This window comes from Balaenoptera ricei, chromosome 2 (assembly GCF_028023285.1).
Source record: "Balaenoptera ricei isolate mBalRic1 chromosome 2, mBalRic1.hap2, whole genome shotgun sequence".
In the NCBI taxonomy this organism is placed as follows: Eukaryota; Metazoa; Chordata; class Mammalia; order Artiodactyla; family Balaenopteridae; genus Balaenoptera; species Balaenoptera ricei.
The window spans coordinates 153448374-153474183 of record NC_082640.1 but is presented as its reverse complement, the minus strand read 5'-3'; the positions used below and the strand labels follow the sequence as shown (position 1 = coordinate 153474183).

Below are 25810 nucleotides of genomic sequence, written 5' to 3'. Positions count from 1 at the left end.
ACGAGTTTGGAGTGGTGGCAAGGGTAGGTGACAAGACTAGCACAACAGGATTAATACTTGCTGCAGTTATACTGAGGGATTAAATCAGGTGAGTTGTTTGGAATTTTAAATCTGCTGCCTGGAAAGCAGGGAGCAAGGAGTAGAACAGATGAATGAGAAGGCATTTTATATTCTTTACCATCATCTTCCAGGAGAAAAATGCCCATATATTGTTAGTATTGGGAAAAGATATATTATTTCCTTAAATACATTATTTTAAGCTTTTTGGGATTAACTTAATTATTCCAAATTATCTCTCTGCTCACATGAGTAATACTCCTATATCATAAGGCTTTCTTTTTCATCCAAAGTGTCCTACAGTGGAAGGCCATTGGCTGTCAAGTGAGTTGGAAAACCAGCTATGGCCAAACAGGATTTAAATGGACAAAACAGAAACTCTAAAACATGACTTTTGTGACAGAATAAGAACTAGCTCAAAATAAAAAAGGTTATACCGAATTTTAGTATGCGTTTTAACACACTGGAAGGAAGTACAACAAAATGTTCATAGTAGCTAGACAGTGAGAAAATGGGTTAAAATGTTCTTTTTGATTTTCTATATTTTCCATAAGCATGTATTTAATCAGAATGTATAAAAGAAAAAGCTTTAATATTTACTTAACCTAAATGGCAAGGATTTCTCTTAATATAATTTTCCAGAATTGTTTGTTGTACATGGTTCTCAAAATAATTATTGGCTTGTTTATAATTTTCCCTTTTCTTAAATAATCCCAAAACTAATTCTGAAGTGATAAACCTTTAAAATTGAACATTTTCAAGAGAGTGAATTTGGTATTCTGAGATATTTTTACCTTTATTAACATCTCAGAAGCAATTGTGAGACAATGGGCACCCACATCTCTATAGGAGCGTGTGAATGCATCAAGAAGATGGTTGGCTTAATCAGTGTGAAGGGAGAAATAACTCCTCAAAAATACGAATAAAACTATTGTATTGCTTCTAACTGGTAAATGCTACTTTCATTTTCTTTTCTCTGCTTTCATCATTCAAATTCATTCCCTCCTGAATGTAGTTTTAGGTTTATTAGTTTACATCATCATCACTTGATTCCTGTCTTCTTTATACTCTATTCTTTCTTATTTTTTAAAAGCTGTTCCTATTTCTTATTTCTTCAGCTATTTGTTACTGTCTTGATTTTTCAACCTACATACCTTAAAGTAAGTGATCCTCCAACTGGTTTGGAGTTTTATCCCACATGTTTCTGAAGGATACTGGCTAATGCTTAGTGATCCAGAGCAAGTTAGCAACCTCTTTACACCTAGAGGGTTAGCAATGCTCACAGGTGCCACTGGTTATTACTGGAAGGCCTAAGGCAAAGGCAGAGGAGAAGAAAAACAAGGAGAATAAAGGGAGTGGGGAGAAAGGAATGGGAGTAAAGGGAGAAGGGGTGGAGAGAAGAAGGTATACAAAGTAGAGAGGTAGAGAGCCACAACAATAGCCTCAAGGATATTCTTTACCAAAACACTGCCTGGGGTTGGTATTATAACACAGAAAAGACTAAGACCATGCCTTTTTGTTCACTGATGAATTCTGCTGCCTTAATTATGATGTTGATCATAATTAACCAGTCATTCCTACTTTGAAATTTAACTATATCCATGATGGTTATCTGTTATGTGTTATGTCTCTGTTATACATTCCATATCTTAGAGAACTAGCAACGTTTCACAGGAAAGAAATAATGTGGATTAGCTGCATGGTGGCTTATCTGTTGAACATTTTATACCGTGATATGTCATTTTAAATGTTTGTGTGTGTGTCTGCGTATGTGTGTGAAATGACTAAAAACACCACCACTCTAAAACAAAAGAATAAATATGATATACTAAATGGTAATTTTATATATAAATTTCTTTGATAGATTCTACAGTTGCAGAAAGGCTCTTTCCTGGCTCACATGGGCTAACTAGAAAAGCTAAAAGCAATAGTTTCTTTTTATTGAGCTGCTGCTACCTCATCTAAAAATCACAGAACAACTTTCTGTTTCAGAATAATTCTGCCTAATATAATTTATTTTCTCACTTTCTCTTACTTTACATTACCGAGAATATAAAAAATAGACTTTCTTGTCCTTTTGGTGTTTCACCTGCTGTAGTTGTTTGTTTTACTCTGGAAGTAAGAATTCATCATTTCATAGCAATCCAATATGGCTACCAATTATAAGTTCAAACAGAATTTACATTTTAGAGGGAATAAGAAACAAGAGCCAGTGAGGCTCTCAGAAGACTAAAATAATTTTCTTTCTGGATAATATTCATTATAATAAACACTATAGAAGAAATGAATTTGGAAGAGAAAACATAGGAGGCATTGGGGATTTGTTATTTATATTTTCAGAAATACTCTAATTTGTGAGATAGAGCTGAATGAGGTGCATTTAAGACAGTTTCCTGAGAAAGAATACACTAGTAGGAATTAATCTCTCCACCATTTTATGAGAATAACAGTTTAGATAAGTGTTATCCTTTTTTCAGAGATGTTTTAAGAAAATGTGATAATAATAATAAAAAAATAAAAAAGTAATAATAATAGTAATAATAGGTACTATTATTAAACATTAAAAAAACAACTATTGAGTGCTTTTTTGTGTGTGTGTGTGTTTGCCATATACTTTAAGGCCTTCTACAGTCTCACTTAATTCTCACAATAACCTGTTGGGATAAATACTGTTATAATTATCACCATTTTATAGATGAGAAAACCAAGTCTCAAAAAGTTTAAGTGATTTGCTCAAAGTTACATAGATGGAACTGGTGCTAGAACCCAGATCACTCTTACTTTGTTATCACTCACTTTTTTATCACTCAAAGTCCATAATCTTAACCATTTGTTCTACTGTCTCTAACAGAGAAAGATACTGCTAAGAGATGGCAATGGAACACGGAGGAGGTCAATGAATGTATTTAATTACAAGAAAGAGGAAATTATTTTAATAGCTAGATAGAGTAAAAAAAAATCCAAAACCAAAAAATCAAGTAAGGGACTCCATAAATGACCATTAAAAAGGAATTGGCCTTCTTAACAGCTCTGATAAACTGGGAAATGTTTTTAGACATTTCTTCAATGATACCAGCCTTGAGTTAATAACCAATAATAGTTTCTAAGCAATTCAGTTGCATTTTCAGTTGCATTGTTCTTTCGTAGATTGGACTTTAGGCAGGCAAATGCTATTTAGTATTTGCTTTTGAGCTTTATGCAATCCCAGGCAACTCTAAAGGCATGAGCTGCTGGTACCATCTGGGGCTTCAGAGCCTTGAAATATGGAATCTTCTAGGGAATTAGAGGTTTCCCTCATGCTTGCTTTCTATGAAGCGCTTATTGATGTTTGAGTTTAAAGCAGGAGAAAAAAACTTCCCCACTTTATCCCTGGTGTTGGGAGTTTGCTCTTCTTTCTTGGACCATATAGATGTTTTCAACTAGAAAACATTTGGACTTCCAGACCAAGACTGTCTGCCATCTGGTATGTGTAGAGGCCGAAAGAATAAATCATAATACAGTGTCTTTATCAACCTCTACATATTTATTTGTAAGTAAGAATTTTCAAGTAACTATAGTACTGTCACTGAAAAGTTTTAATCAAGATTGTGCTGGAAAATATATAGGTATAGGTTAACATTGTTATCTGTGAACAAAATTATTTTGACAACCAAGGGGGAAATAGATGTAATAGTCATTAGGTACCTGGGCTGAGCCACAAATCCGAAAAAAAAAAAAAAAAATTACAATGTGAGTATGTTGATACTCAAGAAAGCCAAAATATTTACCTCGGACAGCATAGCCATCTTTTACTGATGCTGGGAACGGGGGTAGGTTGTCTTTTGCATATACATCTTGAGCAAGGACTCGCCCCATTCCATCTGTAAGAGAAAAGAAGGAAAATATGGATGTTAAGTGCAGTGGGTTAAACAGGTAGTCCTAAACAAGATGGACATATGTACTTGTCTGACAAGGCTTGTATAAGGGCTCAGTCAGATCTCCTGATTTCTATCCCAAGGAATAGGCGACAGAAGGAAGAGATGCATCCTAGTGTCTGAAATAAAAGATTAAGATTCAGTCAATTAATAGCAATGCTTGCAGGGATTATTTGAATATGAGTAGCTACACAGTCATCAAAGATGTGTTCAAGTTGATGTGTCATTAATCCTTTAACAATCCAAAGACGATTTTCTTTAAAAAGTAAATTCTTAAACAGTCATAGTCATTGACCCAGTAATTTCACTTCTAGAAATCTATCTTAAGAAAATGGATAAATCTTTCTGTACATGTTTATTTCAGAGTTGCTTACATTAGTGAGAAATGGAAAGAAATCATAAGTTTAACAATATAGAAATTTAAACCGACAATGATGTATCCTTATGATAAAATATTATACAGGCTAAAGTAATATTTTTGAAAAATATTCACTGACACAGGAAAATTCTTAGGACATACATTTTAAAAACATGCAGAAGGGCTTCCCTGGTGGCGCAGTGGTTGGGAATCTGCCTGCCAATGCAGGGGACACGGGTTCGAGCCCTGGTCTGGGAAGATCCCACATGCCTTGGAGCAACTCGGCCCGTGAGCCACAACTACTGAGCCTGCGCGTCTGGAGCCTGTGCTCCACAACAAGAGAGGCCGCGATAGTGAGAAGCCCGCGCACCGCGATGAAGAGTGGCCCCCACTTGCCGCAACTAGAGAAAGCCCTCGCACAGAAACGAAGACCCAACACAGCCAAAAATAAATAAATAAATAAAAAACAAACAAACAAACAAAAAAAAACATGCAGAACTGTACATATAATGTATAATCCTAACTATGTTAAGGTATATGTATATAGAGCAATAGGAAAAGATGGGAAAGGCATACATGAAAATATAAAGTATTTGTTTACTGCAGTATGTTAGAACTATGTATAATTTTATACCCTTTGCTCTAATTTTCTGAAAATTTCCAAGTTTTCTACAATGATCACAAGTAATTTTTAGAGCTTTTTTCCTTTAGAAGAGAAAAGTAAAGAAAAGAAAGGAGCTTCCTTATCATTCTATTTAACTTTAGCCAAACTTTTGGCTTTATTAACCTAAAAAAATTAGTGACTATAAGAAGAGCACCAGTGACCTATTGTGTGAAGTCACTATTCAAACCACTATTCATCCACTCTGGATGACAATCACATTTGGTTACAGCTCAGGAGTTTGATTTAGTGCCAAAAAGAATAAAAGTTTCAAGAGTCATGACCAATTCCTTAAACCCTCTAGTCAGAATCTGTCCTTATTATTATTATTATTACTATTGTTATTATTTTAAAGAAGTAACAGAATAATTAATAGGAGATAGAGAAGGAAGAAGAGGAGGAGGAAAAAAAAATCAAGCTTCACTACAAAGACTACAGGTAATATAGAATTGATTTACATAAGATGTTTGTATAGATTTAGAAAATTCCATTGTTTCCAGAGCTAGATGAGTCTTTGTTTGTTTGTTTCTTTTTTGTTTTTAGCTTTGTCCTTCTTAGCCACCTAGAGCCTCTGGTTTCCAGATTCCAGGACAAAGAAGTAAGGACAGACAGATTTAAAACTTTTGTACTCTGATCCACAGTGATAGTGATATTGACTCTTTCTTTTTAAGGAAAGTGACACCTGAATTGGAAGGGAGAACTTCTTAGCAGATTCTAGCTGTAGGTACTCCCAGGAGGTTGAAGCTATTCTGTAGCTATGGACCATACTTTGTAAGACCAGGGAAGTGGTAGGACCAGAGGGTCTGGTTTGTATTCATATATACAACATTAACTCCCAAATGAACCTGAAGCTATAAGGTAGTCTCTGGTAGTGAGCCCCATGGCATCTGCCCAGGGTCACAATAAACTACCTGGGGTAGCTCCTTATCTGAAACTATTCTGGTCTGGTGTGGTGAATGAAAATATAAGTGCTATGCCAGTTCAGATCCTAAGAGAATAATTTTCTGGGATTTGGAATAGCTCAGTAACAGTGGTTAATAATCAAATATAGCACCAGGGCTGAGTTTTTTTGGCAGCTGGTCCAGTTAATCTAGTATATGTTTATATAGTATTTTATAAGTTACTAAGTAATATCATATACATATATAATCTCATTTAATCCTTACAAAAATCTAGTAAAGCATTATTATATTCATTTTACAGATGAAAAAAGAGAAGTTTAAACAGGGTAAGTAACTTATCCAAGGTCATATAGTTCACAGGTGGCTAAGGTAGGATTGAAATTTAGATCTTAGAGCGTCAATCATTACTACAATGGCAATAGCTACATACTCTCCATGTACTGCTCTTCCTCTGTTTCCCTGACATTTAAAAAAGCTACAAGGTGATTCCTCAAAAAATTAAACATAGAATTACCATATAATCCAGTAATTCCACTTCTAGGTATATATTCAAAAGAATTAACAGCAGAGACTTGAACAGATATTTGTGCACTATTTTTATAGCAGCATTATTCACAATACAGTAGTCAAAAAGTGGAAGTAACCCAAGTGCCTACTGACAGATGAATGGATAAACAAAATGTAGTATATACATATAAGAATATTATTCAGCCTTAAAAAGGAAGGAAATTCTGACATATGCCATAATATGGATGAAACTTGAAGACATTATAAAATAAGTGAAAATAAGTGAAATAAGCCAGTCACAAAAGGACAAATATTGTATGATTCCATTTATATGAGGTAATCAGACTATTCAAACTCAAAGTCATAGTATCAAAAAGTAGAATGGTGGTTGCCATGGGCTGGGGAGAGGGAGGAATAGGAAGTTATTTTTTAATGAGTATGGAGTTTCAGTGTGGGGAGATGAAAAAGTTTTGGAGATGGATGGTAATGATAGCTGCAGAATAATGTAAATGTATTTAATGTCACTGAACTGTACAGTTAAACACAATTAAAATGGTAAATCTTATTTTATGTATGTGCTACCACCACCACAAAAAACTACAAAGAACGGATGGCATCAACAGCTAGCACATGTTATTTTTCCTTCCTAAGTCCTTGCCAGTAGCCCAAGAGCAGTGATACATGCCCATCATGGCTCTTTTTATTCCTGTATTCCAGAAAGAAAGAGGTTGAACACTTAGTATGCTAAGTTTGAAAGACTGTTAATACTGACAGTTGTAGATATTGTAGTGGCTTAACATAAGTTAACTAAGCTCTCATTGACAGCCAATTTAGAGAAAAGAGTATCAGCTGACTTGATTTCTCCCTTTAATGCCTGAGTTACTCATGTATCTTACTGTGCAATTCCACTCTGGAGGGTTCCTAAGGTATAGAGTCTACTCAATCATAATTTGACAAAATTAGATTCTGGAAACTAAAGCAAAAACTTTGTTCTGTAAGTTTCCAATAATAATTGACCCCCTACCCCCATCCTACCATACACATAAACACTAAAAAATAGCCCTCAAATCTGAGGAGGCTCAAATAATAACTTTGGATTGAGAAGATGTACATATGACAAGAATAAGTGAGTTTATTTAATTATTTATTGAAGTATAGTTGCTTTAAATGTTCTATAAGTTACAGGTGTACAATATAGTGGTTTGCAGTTTTTAAAGGTTATACTCCACTTATAGTTATTACAAAATATTGGCTATATTCTCCATGTTGTATAATATATGATTGTAGCTGATTTTATACCTAATAATTTGTACCTCTTACTCCCCTACCCCTAACTTGCCCCTTCCTTCTTTCCTCCCCACCCTGGTAACCTCTAGCTTGTTCTCTACATCTGTGAGTCTGCTTCTTTTTTATTATATTCACTAATTTGTTGTATTTCTTAGATTCTGAATATAAGTGATATCACACAGTATTTGTCTTTCTCTAACTTACTTCACTTAGCGTACATAATGCCCTCCAAGTCTATTCATGTTGCTGCAAATGGCAAAATTTCATTCTTTTTTATGGCTGAGTAGTGGTCCAGTGTGTGTGTGTGTGTGTGTGTGTGTGTGTGTGTGTGTGTGTGTGTGTGTTTGTGTGTGAGTGTGTAACATCTTCTTTATCTGTTCATCTCCTGATGGACAGTTAGGCTGCTTCCATATCTTGGCAATCATATACAATGCTGCCACGAACACTGGGGTGCATGTATCTTTTCAAATTAGTGTTTTTGCTTTTTTGGGTATATACCCAGAAGTGAAATCGCTGGGTCATATGGTAGTTCTGTTTTTAGTTTTTTGAGAAACTTCCATCCTATTTTCCACAGAGGCTGTACCAATTTACATTCCCACCAACAGTGTACGAGGAGGTTCCCTTTTTTTTACATCCTATAAGTGAGTTATTTAAATGCTACAATCTACCCAAGCTTCATTAGGCTACAAAATAATACACAGATCCTATTTTAAGAATTCTGTAGTGCTAGCATAAGACTTGCCTAGTGTAATTTGGAAAATGTTTATACTGAGATTGAGCTTTATTTCTGACAAGTGTCCAGTTTCTGATACAAAGAATGATTTGCCACATTTTAAACATGGTGGGCTTTTTCTTATTTCTATGCCATTGCAAATAATGTTGCCTTGGACAGGAATACCTTTTTTCCTTCTTCTTTTCTCCCCCTAGTGAACCTTAGGCAACCTTTAAGTTTCAGCTCAGATGTCATGTCTTTGGTCTTCTGTCTCTAAACAGGAAAAGTTAGTTCACTGACCGATTTATTTATCCATTCATCAAACACTGGGAACCTACTATATGCTAGACACTGGGGACAAAAATACTAGTAAGACCTGGCTGATTTCCTCAAGGAATTCACATGTAACAGTGCATGTGAGAAAGGGGGATATGGAATAAAAATATGATTACAAGATAGTATGATATGGGCAGTGACAGATATATGATCAGGGCAATATCGGAAGCATACAGAAAAAACCACCTAACCAACTATTTGTGGAACATCAAGAAAATCTTCCTACATGAGGTATCTATGCTGAGTTTTACAGTTTGAAGTAAGAAGCAAGTAGGAGAAAGGAGGGGGCATTTTAGACAACGGAAGCAGGATCGAGGGAGTTTAAACTTAATCTTATGAAAATGGGAATCCAATGTAGGATTTTTAAGCAGAGTGATGACTTCAAGTTAACCTCCCAGCAGTGTTTAAGTCTCTTCAGAGATAATGGAACTTTTTATGAACTTGCCTAGTGACAAGATACAGAATGGTTTGGAGGGATTGTACTTAGTCTTCATATTCTTAAAACATTTGTATCCATCTGTTATGGTACACTTTCCACATTACATTACAGTTGTTTGTGAAACTATCTTGACTTCTCCATCAGGTTGTGAATTCCTTGTTGTCACAGCATATCTCACCCATCATTGTATCCCCAGTACCAAGCACAGTGCTTGATACTTAAAAGGCACCCAGTAAATGTTTGTTGAATGACTGAATCAATGATTGAGTGCATTGATGATTAGAATTAAGGAGGGAAAGAAATGTCAGGTAAATAGAGAAAAAGGTCACATCAATCAAATACAACCAACTTCATCCAGAGAATACATAAAATGGAGAAGGACATCTTGCTAACTTCTACTCTCATTATTTCCCACTTAGACTCCTCTAAGCAAGTCGTTTTTTGTGTGTGTAATGGATGCTCACCTCCATGCTTACAGTCATGACTTGCCTAAACCTGGACTATCATCTTCCTTTTTGTTATCAATAAATGTCTATCACCTATTTCAAGACCCCATTTAAGATAGTAGGTTCTCCTTGATTATTGCCCCTCTGAATACTACTCTTGTATATTCAGTTAGTAATATATCAGCAAGTATTTGCAAAATTGTGTGTAAGAGTTCTCAAGGTGGTGAGTGTGAGAAAAGTGTGTGTTTGGTTTCTTAAGTTTCTGAAGAAAGAGAACTGTATTTTTCATTTATGGCTAATCAAAGCAACAAATACAGGTTATATTTAAAATGACTTTTAGCAGCCTAGACTTCCAGAGGAGTCTCTGCTATTATTTAAATTCAGTTCTTCTTAAAAGGCAAGGGCAAATCCAAGAGAAATGAAAACATATGCCCATGCAAAAACCTGTACACAAATACTAATTGCAGCATTATTCATTAACAGTCAAAAGATGGAAACAATCCAACAGTCCATCAATTGATGAATGGATAAATAAAACATGGTATACACATAAAATGAAATATTACTTGGCCATAAAAAGGAGTGAGGTACTAATGGGAACTATAAAACACTGCTGAAAGAAATTATAAAGAAGATACAAATAAATGGAAAGACATCCTTTGTTCATGGATTGAAAGACATAATATTCTTAGTGCCCATGCCATCCAAAGCCACCTATGGATTCAACGTAATCTCAATAAAAATGCAAATGGCATTTTTGCAGAAATAGAAAAATTCATCCTAAAATTCATATGGAATCTCAAGAGACCCCAAGCAGCCAAAACGATTATAAAGAAAGCAAAGTTGTAAGACTCACACTTCCTGATTTTATAACATATTACAAAGCTACGGTAAGAAAAACAGAGTGGCACTAGCATAAAGACAGACAAATAGACCAATGGTTTGATAGTTAATTTTATGTGTCATCTTCACTGGCCATGAGATACCTAGATTAAACATTATTTCTGGGTGTGTCTGTGAGAGTTTTTCCAGATGAGATTAGTGCTTGAATTGGTGGAATCAATAAAGTATATCGCCCTCCCCATTGTGGGTGGCATCATTCTATCCATTGGGCATCTGAATAGAACAAAAAGGTGGAGGAAAAAAATTGTCCCTTTTGCTTTCTGCCTGCCTGTTTGACCTGGGACGTTGGTCTTCTCTTGCCCTTGGATGGGCTTTATATCAACTCCCTTGGTTTGCAGCCTTTTGGACTTGGACTGGAATTATAACACCAGCTTTCCTGGGTTGCCAGCTTGCAGATGGCAAATCATGGGACTTCTCAGCCTCCATAATCATGTGAGTCAATTCCTCATAATAAATCTCTTCCTATATATATTCTGTTGGTTCTGTTTCTCTGGAAAACTCTGTCTAATACAAATGGAATAGAATAGAGAGTCCAGAAATAAACACTCACGTATATGGTCAAATGACCTTTGACAAGGATATCAAGACCACTCAATGGGGAAAAGATAACCTTTTCAAAAAATGATGTTGGGAAAACTGGATAGCCACATTCGAAAGAATGAAGCTGGACTCTTTTATCTTCCACCATATACAAAACTTAACTCAAAAAAGATTAAAGACCTAAATGTAAAACCAACAACTATAAAACTCTTAGAAGGAAACATTGAGGAAAGGATTCATGACATTGGATTTGGCAATGATTTCTTGAATATGACAACAAAAGCACAGGCAACAAAAGCAAAAATAGACACAGGGGACAACATCAAACTTAAAAACTCTTGTGCATCAAAGGATACTATCAACAGAGTGAAAAGGCAAACTTCAAAATGGGAGAAATATCTGCAAATCATATATCTGATAAGGGGTTAATCTCCTGAATACATAAAGAAATCCTACAACTCAAAAACAAACAGATCTAATAACCTGATTAAAAGTGGGAAAGGCACCAGGAATAGGAGCCCCCAGAGCACTTGGCTTTGAAGGTCAGTGCGGCTTGATTGCAGGAGCTCCACAGGATTGGGAGAAATACAGACTTCACTCTTTTTTTTTTTTTTTTAATACCTCTTTATTGGAGTGTAATTGCTTCACAGTGTTGTGTTAGAGAGACTTCACTCTTAAAGGGCACACACAAAATCTCACACACGCCAGGACTAAAGGCAAAAGCAGTAATTTGATAGGAGCCTGAGCCAGACGTACCTGCTCGTCTTGGAAGGTATCCTGGGGAGGCAAGGTGTGGCTATAGCCCACCCTGGGGACAGAGACACTGGTGGCGGACATATCCGGGAGGATTCATCTGTGTGAGCTCTCCTGGAGGCTGACATTTTGCCACCAAGACCTGGCCCCACCAACAGCATGTAGGCTTCAGTGCTGGGATGCCTCAGGCCAAACAACAAACTGGATAGGGACACAGCTGCACCCATCAGCAGACAGGCTGCCTAAAGACTTCCTGAGCCCCCAGCCATCTCTAGACACATCCCTAAGCATGGCTCTGCCCCCCAGAAGACCAAGACCCAGTTCCACCCACCAGGTGGCAGGTACCGACTCTTCCTGCCAGGAAGCCTGCACAAGCCTCTAGACCATCCTCATCTACCAGGGGACAGACACCAGAGGCAAGAAAACTACAGTCCTGCAGCCTGCAGATCGAGTCCACGAACAAAGGCCAGATACTGACCAGCTGGCCCCTGGCCCTTGGGTGACAAGAAGGGAGTGCACTGCTGGGACACATAGGACATCTCCTACAGAGGGCCACTTCTCAAAGGTCAAGAAACGTAACCAATCTACCACATACATAAAAATACAAATAGCAATTGAGACAAAATGAAGCAACAGAGGAAGATGTTTCAGACAAAAGAACAAGATAAAACCCCAGAAGAAGAACTAAGTGATGTGGAGATAGTCAATCTACCCGAGAAAGTGTTCATGGTAATCCTCGTAAAGATGATCAAAGAAGAGTTAACACCCATCCTTCTGAAGCTATTCCAAAAAATTGCAGAGGAAGGAACACTTCCGAACTCATTCTACGAGGCCACCATCACCTTGATACCGAAACCACACAAAGATAGCACAAAAAAAGAAAATTACAGGCCAATATCACTGATGCACATAGATGCAGAAATCCTCAAGAAAATACTAGCAAACTGACTCCAACAATACATTAAAAGGATCATACACCATGATCAAGTGGGATTTATCCCAGGGATGAAAGGATTTTTCAATATCTGCAAATCAATCAATGTGATACACCACATTAACAAAGTGAAGAATAAAAACCATATGATTACCTCAACAGATGCAGAAAAAAGCTTTTGATAAAATTCACCATCCATTTATGATAAAAACTCTCCAGAAGTGAGCACAGAGGGAACACCTCAACATAATAAAGGCCATCTATGAGAAATCCACAGCTAACATCACACTCAATGGTGAAAAGCTGAAAGCATTTCCTCTAAGATCAGGAACAAGACAAGGATGACCACTCTGGCCACTTTTATTCAACATAGTTTTGGAAGTCCTAGCCACAGCAATTAGAGAAAAAAAAAGAGATAAAAGGAATCCAAACTGGGAAAGAAGTAAAACTGTCATTGTTTGCAGATGACATGATGCTATACATAGAAAATCCTAAAGATGCTACCAGAAAACTACTAGAGCTCATCAATGAATTCAGTATAGTTGCTGGATACAAAATTAATATACAGAAATCTGTTGCATGTCTATACACTTAACAATGAAAGATCAGAAAGAGAAATTAAGGAAACCATCACATCAAAAAGAATAAAATACCTAGGAATAACCTACCTAAAGAGTCAAGAGACTGTACTCTGAAAACTATAAGACGCTGATGAAAGAAACTGAAGATGACACAAACAGATGGAAAGATATATCGTATTCTTGGATTGGAAGAATCAATATTGTTAAAATTATCATACTACCCAAGGCAATCTACGGATTCAATGCAATCCCTATCAAATTACCAATGGCATTTTTCACATAACTAGAAAAAAAATTGAAAAATTTGTATGGAAACACAAAAGACCCCAAATAGCCAAAACCACCTTCAGAAAGAAGAACGGAGCAGAAGGAATCAAGATCCCTGACTTCAGACTATACTACAAAGCTACAGTAATCAAAACACTATGGTACTGGCACAAAAAACAGACTTATAGATAAACAGAACAGGATAGAAAGCCCAGAAATAAACCCACACATTTATGGTCTATTAATCTACCACAAAGGAGGCAAGAATATACAATGGAGAGAAGATGGTCTCTTTAATAAGTGGTGCTGGGAAACCACTTGTAACAGAATGAAATTAGAACATTCTCTAACACCGTATACAAAAATAAACTCAAAATGGATTAAAGACCTAAATGTAAGATCAGATACTATAAAACTCCTAGTGGAAAACACAGGCAGAACACTCTTTGACACAAATCACAACAATATTTTTTTTGGATCCGTCTTCTAGAGTAATGGAAATAAAAAGAAAAATAAACAAATGGAACCTAATTAAACTTAAAAGCTTTTGCACAGCAAAGGAATCCAAAAACAAAACAAAAAGACAAGCCATGGACTGGGAGAAAATATTTGCAAATGATGCTACTGACAAGGGATTAATTTCCAAAATATAAAAACAGCTCATACAGCTTAATATTAAAAAAAAAAAAACTGAACAACTCGATCAAAAAATGGGAAGAAGACCTAAATAGACGTTGCTTCACAAAAGACATACAGATGGCCAACGGGCGCATGAAAAGATTCTCAATATCACTAATTATTAGAGAAATGCAAATCAAAACTACAATGAAGTATCATCTCACACCAGTCAGAATAGCCATCATTAAAAAGTCTACAAATAATAAATGCTGGAGAGGGTGTGGAGAAAAAGGAACCCAATTACACTGTTGGTTGAAATGTAAATTGGTGCAGCCACTGTGGAGAACAGTATGGAGGTTCCTTAAAAAACTAAAAATAAGAGTTACCATATGATCCTGCAATCCCATTCCCGGGCATATATCCAGAGTAAACTCTGATTCGAAAAGATACATGCGACCAGATCCTCCCATCAAGCCTCTTAGATAGCCTCAACCACCAGAGGGCAGACAGCAGAAGCAAGAAAAACTACAATCCTGCAGCCAGTGGAACAAAAACCACATTTACAGAAAGATAGACTAGATGAAAAGGCAGAGGGCTATATACCAGATGAAGGAACAAGAAAAAACCCCAGAAAAACAACTAAATGAAGTGGAGATAGGCAACCTTCCAGAAAAAGAATTCAGAATAATGATAGTGAAGATGATCCAGGACCTCGGAATAAGAATGGAGGCAAAGACTGAGAAGATGCAAGAAATGATTAACAAAGACCTAGAAGAATTAAAGCACAAACAAACAGAGATGACCAATACAATAACTGAAATGAAAACTGCACTAGAAGGAATCAATAGCAGAATAACTGAGGCAGAAGAACGGATAAGTGACCTGGAAGACAGAATGGTGGAATTCACTGCTGCGGAACAGACTAAAGAAAAAAGAATGAAAAGAAATGAAGACAGCCTAAGAGACCTCTGGGACAACATTCAACGCAACAACATTCGCATTATAGGGGTCCCAGAAGGAGAAGAGAGACAAAGGACCAGAGAAAATATTTGAAGAGATTATAGTCGAAAACTTCCCTAACATGGGAAAGGAAATAGCCACCCAAGTCCAGGAAGTGCAGAGAGTCCCATACAGGATAAACCCAAGGAGAAACACGCCAAGACACATAGTAATCAAAGTGGCAAAAAGTAAAGACAAAGAAAAATTATTGAAAGCAGCAAGGGAAAAACAACAAATAACATACAAGGGAACTCCCATAAGGTTAACAGCTGATTTCTCAGCAGAAACTCTACAAGCCAGAAGGGAGTGGCATGATATACTTAAAGTGATGAAAGGGAAGAACCTACAACCAAGATTACTCTACCCAGCAAGGATCTCATTTAGATTTGATGGAGAAATCAAAAGCTTTGCAGACAAGCAAAAGCTAAGAGAATTCAGCACCACCCAACCAGCTCTACAACAAATGCTAAAGGAACTTCTCTAAGTGGGAAACACAAGAAAAGGACCTACAAAAACAAACCCAAAACAATTAAGAAAATGGTCATAGGAACATACATATCGATAATGACCTTAAATGTGAATGGATTAAATGCTCCAACCAAAAAACACAGGCTTGCTGAATGGATACAAAAACAAGACCCATATATATGCTGTCTACAAGAGACCCACTTTAGACCTAGGGACACATACAGACTGAAAGTGAGGGGATGGAAAAAGATATTCAATGCAAATGGAAATCAAAAGAAAGCTGGAGTAGCTATACTCATATCAGATAAAATAGACTTTAAAATAAAGAATGTTGCAAGAGACAAGGAAGGACACTAGATAAATGATCAAGGGATCAATCCAAGAAGAAGATATAACAATTATAAATATATATGCACCCAACATAGGAGCACCTCAATACATAAGGCAACTCCTAACAGCTATAAAAGAGGAAATTGACAGTAACACAATAATAGTGGGGGACTTTAACACCTCACTTACACCAATGGACAGATCATCCAAAATGAAAATAAATAAGGAAACAGAAGCTTTAAATGACACAATAGACCAGATAGATTTAATTGATATTTATTGGACATTCCATCCAAAAACAGCAGATTACACATTCTTCTCAAGTGCGTAGGGAACATTCTCCAGGATAGATCACATCTTGGGTCACAAATCAAGCCTCAGTAAATTTAAGAAAACTGAAATCATATCAAGCATCTTTTCTGACCACAATGCTATGAGATTAGAAATGAATTACAGGGAAAAAAACGTAAAAAACACAGACACATGGAGGCTAAACAATACGTTACTAAATAACCAAGAGATCACTGAAGAAATCAAAGAGGAAATCAAAAAATACCTAGAGACAAAAGACAATGAAAACACGATGATCCAAAACCTATGGGATGCAGCAAAAGAAGTTCTAAGAGGGAAGTTTGTAGCTATACAAGCTTACCTAAAGAAACAAGAAAAATCTCAAGTAAACAATCTAAGCTTACACCTAAAGAAACTAGAGAAAGAAGAACAAACAAAACCCAAAGTTAGCAGAAGGAAAGAAATCATAAAGATCAGAGCGGAAATAAATGAAATAGAAACAAAGAAAACAATAGCAAAGATCAATAAAACTAAAAGCTGGTTCTTTGAGAAGATAAACAAAATTGATAAGCCATTAGCCAGACTCATCAAGAAAAAGAGGGAGAGGACTCAAATCAATAAAATTAGAAATGAAAAAGGAGAAGTTACAACAGACACCACAGAAATACAAAGCATCCTAAGAGACTACTACAAGCAACACTATGCCAATAAAATGGACAACCTGGAAGAAATGAACAAATTCTTAGAAAGGTATAACCTCCCAAGACTGAACCAGGAAGAAACAGAAAATATGAAAAGACCAATCACAAGTAATGAAATTGAAACTGTGATTAAAAATCTTCCAACAAGGCTTCCCTGGTGGCGCAGTGGTTGAGAATCTGCCTGCCAATGCAGGGGACACGGGTTTGAGCCCTGGTCTGGGAAGATCCCACATGCCGCGGAGCAACTACGCCCGTGAGCCACAATCACTGAGCCTGCGCATCTGGAGCCTGTGCTCCGCAACAAGAGAGGCCGCGATAGTGAGAGGCCCGCGCACCGCGATGAAGAGTGGCCCCCACTTGCCACAACTAGAGGAAGCCCTTGCACAGAAACGAAGATCCAACACAGCCAAAAATAAATAAATAAATTTAAAAAAAAATGTCTTAAAAATCTTCCAACAAACAAAAGTCCAGGACCAGATGGCTTCACAGGTGAATTCTATCAAACATTTAGAGAAGAGCTAACACCTATCCTTCTCAAACTCTTCCAAAAAATTGCAGAGGAAGGAACACTCCCAAACTCATTCTATGAGGCCACCATCACCCTGATACCAAAACCAGACAAAGACACTACAAAAAAAGAAATTTACAGACCAATATCACTGATGAATATAGATGCAAAAATCCTCAACAAAATACTAGCAAACAGAATCCAACAACACATTAAAAGGATCATACACCACGATCAAGTGGGATTTATCCCAGGGATGCAAGGATTCTTCAATATATGAAAATCAATCAATGTGATACACCATATTAAGAAATTGAAGAATAAAAACCATATGATCATCTCAATAGATGCAGAAAAAGCTTTTGACAAAATTCAACACCCATTTATGATAAAAACTCTCCAGAAAGTGGGCATAGCGGGAACCTACCTCAACATAGTAAAGGCCATATATGACAAACCCACAGCAAACATCATTCTCAACGGTGAAAAACTGAAAGCATTTCCTCTAAGATCAGGAACGAGACAAGGATGTCCACTCTCACCACTATTATTCAACATAGTTCTGGAAGTCCTAGCCACGGCAATCAGAGAAGAAAAAGAAATAAAAGGAATTCAAATTGGAAAAGAAGAAGTAAAACTGTCACTGTTTGCGGATGACATGATACTATACATAGAGAATCCTAAAACTGCCACCAGAAAACTGCTAGAGCTAATTAATGAATATGGTAAAGTTGCAGGATACAAAATTAATGCACAGAAATCTCTTGCATTCCTATACACTAATGATGAAAAATCTGAAAGAGAAATTATGGAAACACGCCCATTTACCATTGCAACAAAAAGAATAAAATACCTAGGAATAAACCTACCTAGGGAGACAAAAGACCTGTATGCAGAAAACTATAAGACGCTGATGAAAGAAATTAAAGATGATACCAACAGATGGAGAGATATACCATGTTCTTGGATTGGAAGAATCAACATTGTGAAAATGACTATACTACCCAAAGCAATCTACAGATTCAATGCAATCCCTATCAAATTACCAATGGCATTTTTTACGGAACTAGAACAAATCATCTTAAAATTTGTATGGAGACATAAAAGACCCCGAATAGCCAAAGCAGTCCTGAGGGAATAAAACGGAGCTGGAGGAATCAGACTCCCTGACTTCAGACTATACTACAAAGCTACAGTAATCAAGACAATATGGTACTGGCACAAAAACAGAAACATAGATCAATGGAACAAGATAGAAAGCCCAGAGATAAACCCACGCACCTATGGTCAACTAATCTATGACAAAGGAGGCAAAGATATACAGTGGAGAAAGGACAGTCTCTTCAATAAGTGGTGCTGGGAAAACTGGACAGCTACGTGTAAAAGAATGAAATTAGAATACTCCCTAACACCATACACAAAAATAAACTCAAAATGGATTAGAGACCTAAATGTAAGACTGGACACTATAAAACTCTTAGAGGAAAACATAGGAAGAACACTCTTTGACATAAATCACAGCAAGATCTTTTTTGATCCACGTCCTAGAGTAATGGAAATAAAAACAAAAATAAACAAATGGGACCTAATGAAACTTCAAAGCTTTTGCACAGCAAAGGAAACCATAAACAAGACGAAAAGACAACCCTCAGAATGGGAGAAAATATTTGCAAACGAATCAACAGACAAAGGATTAATCTCCAAAATATATAAACAGCTCATTCAGCTCAATATTAAAGAAACAAACACCCCAATCCAAAAATGGGCAGAAGACCTAAATAGACATTTCTCCAAAGAAGACATACAGACGGCCACGAAGCACATGAAAAGATGCTCAACATCACTAATTAGTAGAGAAATGCAAATCAAAACTACAATGAAGTATCACCTCACACCAGTTAGAATGGGTGTCATCAGAGAATCTACAAACAACAAATGCTGGAGAGGGTGTGGAGAAAAGGGAACCCTCTTGCACTGTTGGTGGGAATGTAAATTGATACAGCCACTATGGAGAACAGTATGGAGGTTCCTTAAAAGACTAAAAATAGAATTATCATATGACCCAGCAATCCCACTACTGGGCATATACCCAGAGAAAACCGTAATTCAAAAAGACACATGCACCCCAATGTTCATTGCAGCACTATTTACAATAGCCAGGTCATGGAAGCAACCTAAATGCCCATCAACAGACAAATGGATAAAGAAGATGTGGTACATATATACAATGGAATATTACTCAGCCATAAAAAGGAACGAAATTGAGTCATTTGTTGAGACGTGGATGGATCTAGAGACTGTCATACAGAGTGAAGTAAGTCAGAAAGAGAAAAAACAAATATCGTACATTAACGCTTGTATGTGGAACCTAGCAAAATGGTACAGATGAACCGGGTTGCAGGGCAGAAGTTGAGACACAGATGTAGAGAACAAACGTATGGACACCAAGGGGGGGAAACTGCGGTGGGGTGGGGATGGTGGTGTGCTGAATTGGGCGATTGGGATTGACGTGTATAAAGTGATGTGTATAAAATTGATGACTGATTAAAAAAAAAAAAAAAAAAGAAAAGATACATGCACCCCAATATTCACAGAAGCACTATTTATAATAGCCAAGACATGGAAGCAACCTAAATGTCCATCAACAGATGAGTGGATAAAGAAGTGGTGTATATACACAATGGAATATTACTCAGCCTTAAAAAAGAATGAAATGATGCCATTTGCAGCAACATGGATGGACCTAGAGATTATCATATTAAGTGAAGTAAGTCATTCAGAGAAAGACAAATATCATATGATATCACTTATATGTGGACTCTAAAAAAATGATACAAATAAACTTATTTACAAAACCAAAATAGAGTCACATAGAAAACAAATTTATGGCTACCAAAGGGGATAGTGGGTGGGAGGAGAGATAAATTAGGAGTTTGGGATTAACGTATACACACTCCTATGCATAAAACAGGTAAACAACAAGGACCTACTATATAGCAAAGGGAAGTATACTCAATATCTTTTAATAACCTATAATGGAAAAGAATCTGAAAAAGAATACACACACACATATCTGAATATATATATATATATATCTGAATCACTTTGCTGTGCACTTGAAGCTAACAGAACATTACAAATTAACTAAAATTAAAAAATATTTAGAAATGGGAAAGGACTTGAATAGACATTTCTCCAAAGAGGTATGAATAGCTAATAAACATATGAAAAGATGCTCAATATCACTAATTATCAGGAAAATGCAAATCAAAATCACAGTGAGATATCATCCCACACCCATCAATGGGCTACTATCAAAAAATCAGAAAATAAAAAGTGTTGATGAGAATGTAGAATAATTGGAATCCTTATGTAATGTTGGTAGGATTGTAGAATAGTGCAACCAGCATGGAAAATAGAAGAAGTTTCCTCAGAAAATTAAAAACAGATATGATCCATCAATCTCACTTCTGAGTATATATCCCAAAGAACTGAAAGCAGGGTCTTGAAGAGATATTTGTACACCCATGTTCATATAGTACGGCTATTCATAATAGTCAAGAGTTGGAAGCATCCCAAATGTCCATCAACAGATGAATGGATTAACAAATGTGGTGTATATATCTAAATACTGTCACATGGCACAACAGACTTTGAGGACACTATACTAAGTGAAATAAGCTAGCCACAAAAAGACAAATACTGCATGATTGCACTTATATAACATATCTAAAGTAGTCAAATTATTAGAAACAATAAGTAGAGTGGTGGTTACCAGGGGCTGGGATGAGGAGGAAAAAGGGAGTTGTTTAATGGTAAAGAGTTTCAGGTATCCAGTATGAAAAAATTTTGGAGATATGTTTCACAACAATGTGAATGTACTTAATGCCACTGAACTCTAATGGCTAAGATGATAAATTTTATGTTATATGTTTTTTTTTTTTACTACAGTAATATTTAAAAAAGGAATGAGATACTGATACATGTTACAACATGGATGAACTTTGAAAATATTATGCTAGGTAGAAAAAGCCAGTAATAAAAGACCACATATTATATGATCCCATTATGTGAAATGTCCAGAATAGGTAAATCCATAGAGATAAAAAGTAGGCTAATGGTTGCTTAAGGCTGAATGGTGGGCTGTGGGGATAGGAGGAGGATGATAGCTAAAGGGGATGGGGATTCTTTTTGAGGTGATGAATATGTTCAAAAACTGACTGTGACGATGGCTGAACATATCTGTGAATATACTAAAAACTTCTGAACTGTATAATTTATGTGGGTGAATTATACTGTATATGAATTGTATTTCAGTAAACTTATTTTTTAAAGGGCAAGAATAAGAGATTTTTTTAAAAAGAAGAATATTTCTCTCATTTTAACATACAACTATATATAGAAGAGTCAAGAAAAGTCATATTTGAAGCACACATATACCATCTGGTCTTTATAGATCTTTAAAATATCTTGGAGAGAAAAATAAAACATTTCATCTGGAAAGAAAGAACAGCTTCATGCTTAAGGTTATCAATATAAATCTAGTAATAGAAAATTGGCCAGATTTTTATTTTGTACTCACGCTAAATATAGGGATTTCTATCTTTAAGGTAAATTAGGTCCCTACTGGATTAGTTCTGCTTTTGGAGTTGGTATCAAGTTAACCTACCAGCAGAACTTATGTCTCTTCAAAGAGAAAAACGTGCATTACTTCAAGTTTTTTTCTAAAAGCCTAAGGCAAGGGAAAGGATTTGAAGAGAAATACGCAATTGATTAGAAAATGGTAAGGGCTCCCAGCTGGCAGCAAATACTTGAGAACTGAAGGAATAAACGTCAGGTACACCCCTCTGCTACAGCAGCAACTATATCCATATATCTCAGTAGGATTCACGGATTAGACAACGGATAGCTCTTCCAAGCAGTCAATATTACATTTCATTCAATGATCGACTTTGGAACTTAAAGAGTATATAGTAGCGCTGCAAATTACTTTATCACATGGGGCAGTCTCTCTTGCATACATAGAAATACTTAGATAGACGTTAAACCATCTCTTCTCTTTGCCCATAGGTGGAGCCCAAGTATTAGTGTTGAATAAACTTTGGGCACGTGGTTTTAGAAAAGGAGCCAGGCAGCAGTAACTTCTCAACTAGATATTATGACTGTTTAGGCACTCATAAAGCCCCCTTGTGTGGGGGAGTTATTTTTATAGTTACCCAATTGAGTAAAATTAACTCACAGAGGAATCAGACCTATAATGCTGGCCGAATTATTCCTATGTCACAATCAGGTAGACTAATCTACCTATTTCATACCTCCTTCTATGCATATCATTATATATTTTCATATATATTTTTTTCTTCTAAAATATATTATGAATATATCTTGCTTTAGGTCAGAGACAGGGAGAACTACCTCTGTTGTGGTCAATATTCTAAAAAGGATACTTCACTGCTTTAAACTGAGTTCAGTAAACTTAAAGCTTCCTCGTCTAGAATTGCTTAAGTCTTTTGTGGAAATACAAAGAACTGAGGTCAGCGATGCCAAAGTCTTTGGTCATGAAATCTTAAAAAAAAGCCTAGCGCTTATAAAGTAATGCTCCTAAGAAAGCAGAATCCTTTCTATTCAAAGATTATAGTTTTTCCATTGTTAACTGAACGATATTGGGGATTACAGGGAATTCTAGAATATTTTAATCTGCCTTTCAGTAGCTAGTACTGTACCAAGTGTGAATTTGTAATGTGTTCATGTCATGTATTTTATAAGCAAAGATGAATCATAAATGGTAGTCTTGCAAATATTATCTTCTATTGGTATTCCTCTCCCAAGAAACCAAAGTAAGGTATTTATAATCAGTGGAGCACTTGCTCCTTAAAGGCCTTGCTTGCAGATAGGAGCTGAAAATAGTAGATATGCTAAAGGGCAGACCAGAGACAATAGAAAATTCACCTGTAGTCAAAATAGATTAAAACAAACAAACAATACACTTTACACATCTAGGCACTTACTTTAGAAGAATAATTTTCATACTGATTTGAGACGTATTCTGCTATAATGGAATGAACAGTAGACTAGGAGTCAAGAATCCTAGGTTCTAGTTGTTTTTAATCATAACAATTTGTCTAACTCTAAGAACATTCTGACACCTCTTTGGTCCTAAATTCCTTTGTCTTTAAAGTAAGAGAGACTACCTGATCTCCAAGTTACCTTCCTATTGTAATATTATAAGTATTTAATATATTATATTGTAACATTCCTTCACAGAGTTACCCTAAATATATGACCTTGAGAGCATCACTACCAGCACTTCTGTATACATGATTTATTCTTAGTTTTCTGGGATTATTGTTGAACCTTCACAGACATATAAAAAGTAATTTTAGAGATCCTACAGTAGCAAACTGCCTCATAGATTCAGTGGTTCTGGATCTCTCTTAGGAAACATGGGCTTTCCTCTACAGGCTTCTATAATTGTAGGTGTCAGAGTATTTGCAGAGGCAAAATATTTGGGATTTCAGAGAACTGTGAAGGCCTTTCAGTCCTCCTCACCCCTATGAAATTCAATAGTTAGAGGTGCATCTAGTTGAAATCAAAATGAACTATGAAGGTTTGCTCATTAAAATGCAAACATCCTTGGAAAAGATAACATTTAAAGTATAGTGAGAATGAGTTTCTAATCTTTTTTCTGGGGAGAAATCGCTTATCTTGAGTAAGAGAATTAAAGGCCACATATGACTCAAAATTCAATTTATAGTGATTCACATTTAGATCACTGAGCATTTTATACCCATGTTGTTTATTAGGGCATTTATAAGAGAGAGTGATCAAATATGTCAGTCATTTCTATTATAAAACAAATGAACAAAGTGCTATGGGGACATGGAGGAAGGATACTTAACCCAGCTAGGGAAAGGGAGAAGTGGACACCAGAAATGTCTTCATGGAGGAGAGCTTCTTAAGCTTAATCTTAAAAAACATGTACTGGCAAAATGGGGAGATGCTGGTCAAAGGGTATAAACTTTCATTTATAAGATGAATAAATTCTGGGTATCTAAAGTACAGCATGGTGACTGTAGTTAATAATGCTGTATTGTATACTTGAAATTTGCTAAAAGAGTAAATCTTAAGTATTCTCACCATACACACACATACACAGAGTAACTATCAAGTGGTAGATGTATTAATTAGCTTGATTATGGTAATTATTTCACAATGTATATGTATATTAAATCATCATGTTGTATACCCTAAATATACACAATTTTAATTTAGTAATAATGCCTCAATAAAGTCAGAAAAGAAAGAATACATAGTGGCCAATTATAAAGGGCCTTAATGACACATCAAGGAGTTTGAATTCTATCTGGAGGTTATGAGGAATACTACTGAAGAGTTGTATGCAGGAACGTTAATATCAAATTTGAACAGATTACTTTGGTATGAAATTGGAAAATGGATGTAAAGATGCTAATTGGGGGAGGGAAGCCTTTACAATAATCCAGGAAGTTAATAATAAAGACCTAAATTAAAATGATAGCAGTGGGGATGGCAAACAAGGGACAGATTCAAGAGGACGTAGAGGAAATGAGTATTGTAGAAGTAAAGAAAATAAGTTTAATATTGGTCATGTTAAATTTACTAGCAGCAGGTATACATTTGTTGTAAGAGTTTGGAGCTCAGGCAAGGTCTGGGCAAAGATACAGATTTAGAAATCACTTAATAGTTGGTACTTGAAACAACTGGCACGTATGAGGTTATCTGAAGTGAATGTGTAAGATCTGAAAAGGGTCAGAGACAAACACTCTAAAGAAAGTTCATATTCAAGGAATTGACAAAGGAAAGCAAGCTTACAAAAGAGCCAGTAAAGGAGAAAATGTACCACATTGTTTATCTGTCCCTCTCCTGCACTACACAGTGAGATGCGTGGGGTGGGGTTTTATTTTATTCATCTTTGCATTATCTGGACTTAACATGGTACCTGGAATTTAGATTTTTAATAGATAATTGTTGAACAAATTGAATTATGTTTCTATATATGGTGTTGTTTTCTAAACAACTAATTAAAGTGCCTAGGAGGTTTAATTATAATGTTCTTTTGCATTACAAATCGAGTTTGATCCAACTCAAAGGTTGAATGCAAACCTAACTATTATTTTTCATCATCATGCATGGAAACACTTGACAAGAAGTTAACCATCCATGAAGAGTTTGCTTACTTATGAGTGACAACTGATTTGACGAACAAATGAAGGGGAAACAAGCACATGAAAGGAAAAGAGAATCCACCTGACAGTATTT

General features: G+C 36.0%; 1 protein-coding gene across 4 annotated transcripts in view; it reads right to left on the bottom strand.

Moving 5' to 3' along the window:
* Positions 1 to 25810, bottom strand: part of GPHN (gephyrin) — a 626292-nt gene that overhangs the window by 103204 nt on the left and 497278 nt on the right. For all 4 annotated transcript variants that reach the window (XM_059914468.1, XM_059914469.1, XM_059914466.1 and 1 more), the window contains one exon: positions 3825 to 3917. In XM_059914468.1, the coding sequence (XP_059770451.1) occupies positions 3825 to 3917 (93 nt within the window). The remainder of the gene's footprint in view (positions 1 to 3824; positions 3918 to 25810) is intronic.